The sequence below is a fragment of the Otolemur garnettii genome, unplaced genomic scaffold (genome assembly GCF_000181295.1).
Source record: "Otolemur garnettii isolate 467f Iridium unplaced genomic scaffold, OtoGar3 scaffold00001, whole genome shotgun sequence".
NCBI classification, from domain to species: domain Eukaryota; kingdom Metazoa; phylum Chordata; class Mammalia; order Primates; family Galagidae; genus Otolemur; species Otolemur garnettii.
Genome location: NW_003852396.1, coordinates 60611005 through 60614702, shown reverse-complemented (window position 1 = coordinate 60614702; position 3698 = coordinate 60611005). Strand labels below are relative to the sequence as shown.

Here is a 3698-nt window from a genome sequence, read left to right as displayed (position 1 = left end):
TTTTTTTTTTTGGTTGCAGCCATCGTTGTTGTTTGGTGGGCCCGGGCTGGATTCAAACTCACCACCTTGGGTGTACATGGCTGGCACCTTAGCCACTTGAGCCACAGGCGCCGAGCCAACCTCAAACTCTTGAACTTGAGTAATCCTCATGCCTTAGCCTCCCAGGTAGCTGAGACTATAGGTGCCCAGCACAACCCTGGCTAGTTTTTCTATGTTTAGAAGAGATGGGGTCCCTCTCTTACTCTGGTTGATCTCAAACTCCTGTACTCAAGCATTCCACTTGCTTTGGCCTCCCAGAGTGCTAGGATTACAGGTGTGAGCCACCATGCCCAGCCTGAGACTGGCTTCTTCCACTAAGCATAATGGTTTCAAGATTCATCCATGGTATAGCATGTATATCAGTACTTCATTCTCTTATGGCCAAACAGTAATTCATTGTATGGATATACCACATTTTGTCTGTTGACATTTGGGTTGTTTCCACATTTTAACTATATTGAATAAGGCTGCTATGAACATTCATGTACAAGCTTCTGTGTAAGCATAGTTTTCCATTCTCTTAAGTATATACAATTAGGAGTGGAGTCACTTGGTTATATGAATAACTCTTCAACTTCTTGCCAGACTTTTCCAGGATATATGCCCCATGTTACATTCCCACCAGCAATGTTTGAGGGTTCCAGTTTCTCCATTAGCAGTTGCTATTTACTGGTAATTTTCTGGATCTTAGCCATCCTAGTGAGTGTGCAATGTTATGTCATTGTGATTTTAATTTGCAATGTCTTCATGACTAATGATTTTGAGCATCTTAATGGCCATGTGCTGATTGGCCATTTGCTTATCTTCTTTGGAGAAATGTCTATTCGAGTCTTTCACCTGCTTTTAAAATGGGTTATTTGGCTTTGTATGGTGAAGCTATAAGAATATTATATATATCCTGATATTAGACTCTTAGCATATGATTTGAAAACATTTCTCCCTTTCTATGGGTTGTCTTTTTTTTTTTTTTGATAATGTTCTTTTGAAGCATAGACATTTTAACTTTTGATGAAGTCCAATTTCTATATTTTTCCTGTCTTATTTTATTTTATTTTATTTTATTTTATTTTTTGAGACAGAGCCTCAAGCTATCCCCCTGGGTAGAGTGCTGTGGCATCACAGCTCACAGCAACCTCCAACTCCTGGGCTCAAGCGAGTCTCCTGCCTCAGCCTCCCAAGTAGCTGGGACCACAGGCACCCGCCACAACGCCTGACTATTTTTTGGTTGCAGCCGTCATTGTTATTTGGTGGGCCCGGGCTGTATTTGAACCCACCACCTTAGGTGTATGTGGCTGGCACCTTAGCCACTTGAGCCACAGGCGCCGAGCCTCCTATCTTATTTTAAATTGAAGCTCTTTTCATGTCAGCACCTGCAGGCCAGTGTCATTCCTTATCTGCGTGGAATTCCATTGTACGGAATTCTAACATAATTTCTTCAGACTTTTTTTGGAGACAGTCTCACTATGTCACCCTCGGTAGAGTGTTGTGGCATCACTGCTCACAGCAACCTCAAACTGTCAGGCTTAAGTGATTCTCTTGCCTCAGCCTCCCAAGTAGCTGGGACCATAGGCGCCTGCCACAATACCGGCTATTTTTTTGTTGTAGTTGTCATTGTTTAGCAGGCTCGGCCTGGGTTTGAACTCACCAGCCGCAGTGTATGTGGCCAGTGCCCTAATCTCTGAGCATAGGTGCCAGGCCAGACTTTTTTTTTTTTTTTTTTTTAATTAATGGACTTGTTTTGTTTTGTTTTCAGTTTCTGGCTATACAGATAGTACTGCAGTGACCTTTCCTAAGCACATCTTAATCCCTCTTATAAGTAACTTTATAGGCTAAACTCTAAAAGTAGAAATGCTGGCTCACAAGGGCTAGGTGTTTAGGATCTTGGTAGCTGTAACCGGATTTCCCTCTTCACAGTGTGAATGCCTGTTGCCTCCCCTTCCTACCTACACACAACTATACTGGCTCTGATGAAGCCTTGATTTTATGGTAAAGTTCCATTTAGAGGTATATCATTTACTTAATCCTTCCCCTTCACAACACAGGCAGATACAGAACTTTACCCACTGACTTTCTTCTTCTGTTTTTTTTTTTTTTTAAATTGAGACAGAGTCCTATTTTGTCACCCTCGATAGAGTGCTATAACATCATAGCTTACAGCAGCCTCAAACTCTTGGGCTCAACCAATTCTCTTGCTTCAGCCTCTCGAATAGCTGGGACTACAGGTGCCCGCCACAATGCCCAGCTATTTTTTTTAAGAGACGGGTTCTCGCTCTAGCTCAGGCCAGTCTTGAACTCCTGAGCTCAGGCAGTCCACCTACCTTGGCCTCCCAGAGTGCTAAGATTATAGGCATGAGCCACTGCGCCCGGCCCTACCCATTTACTTTCTCACCCTTGTGTATGTGTCTCCCTACAGGGCCACGAGTATATCACCAGTGTTGGAAGCTTGAGAATTGCAACTTTGCAGACATTTCACGGCTCTTAGGGGAGAATGAGCTGCGATACTACTGCTGCAGTAAGGACCTGTGTAACCATGCTGAAAACGACGGGACCACCTTATCCGGGAAAACAGTTTTTGCGCTGGTGACCCCCTTTCTGGCAGCAGCCTGGAACTTTTATCTCTGACCAACACCAGGGGTACCTATAATCTCCCCCACTGCTGTACATCCCCCCCCCCTTGCCTTGCTACTGCATTCCAAAGGCTTTATATTCTCCATCTGGAGTCTGTTGGAGAAGAAGTAAATGAGCTCCAGCAACTTGAGTAAGAGAATGAGGGACTCCGAGACTTTGAAAACCAGTTCTATTTGCAGAGAAGCCCCACTTGAGGGAAGAAGTTTAAGAGGGAAGCAGATGTTACTAGAACTAGGATCATGCTTCTTCCTCTGCTCTCTGGAAGACCAGCTTTGCAGTGATAGCTTATACAGGTTCCCTGCAACTCTTAGGTATTACCTCTCTGATTCCCTGAATATAGTTGAATAGAATGAGTAGCATATGGGAAAGTTATGCCAGGGGAATTCTTTTAAGCCTTCTCTCATATATGGAATGGTTTGTTAAGCCTCAGGGCTCCTGTGTGACCACAGATGTTCCAGATGTGGGCCGTCAGTCTGGGGGGGGGATGCAGCAAGAGCAGGGCAAGAAAGCCTGGCATGGAAGGAGATAAGAAACACAAGGTCCATATAGAAAGATACCTGACATTTGAGTTCTATCTCTAAATTTTGTATGGGCTTTGCATTCTTCCACTGGAAAAAATTAATAGCATAAATTAATAATAAGTTAAAACAATTCCCTCTGCCTTTTTTTTTAATAGGAACCATGGGATACCTTGGCTCTGCCACACACAATTAAACAATGAACCTTATATGCCGCACGTGACTGATGATGCTAAGTGTGCTTATTTTGAATATGACTGGTAGGAAGCATCTGCGTGTCTGTGTGTGTGGTATGAATGCAAGGTGAACAACGTTTGGGGTGGCAGTGTGAGACTTGGAGATGTCATCCTTAACAGCAGCAGATCTGCAGGCCTGTGATTTCCCTGCCTGTCTGTATTCAGCCCCTTGACTCCCGGTTTCCTAAAATGATACACCTAAAATATGACACACCCCGTGCACAAAGGCAAGGATTCTCCTTTCCCCCCTGGGCGCTGGCAAATAATTCTCAAAATT

At 43.9% G+C, this 3698-nt stretch overlaps 1 protein-coding gene across 4 annotated transcripts in view; it reads left to right on the top strand.

Moving 5' to 3' along the window:
- The window catches only part of CD59 (CD59 molecule (CD59 blood group)), a 23726-nt gene extending 20318 nt beyond the window's left edge, over positions 1-3408 (top strand). For 2 of the 4 annotated variants that reach the window (XM_003781542.3, XM_012804210.2), the window contains exon 4: positions 2453-3408. In XM_003781542.3, the coding sequence (XP_003781590.2) occupies positions 2453-2661 (209 nt within the window). In that variant the 3' untranslated portion in view covers positions 2662-3408. The remainder of the gene's footprint in view (positions 1-2452) is intronic. The other 2 variants (XR_001161211.2, XM_023509053.1) reach the window with 2 other exon arrangements.
- The last annotated feature ends 290 nt before the right edge of the window (positions 3409-3698 follow it).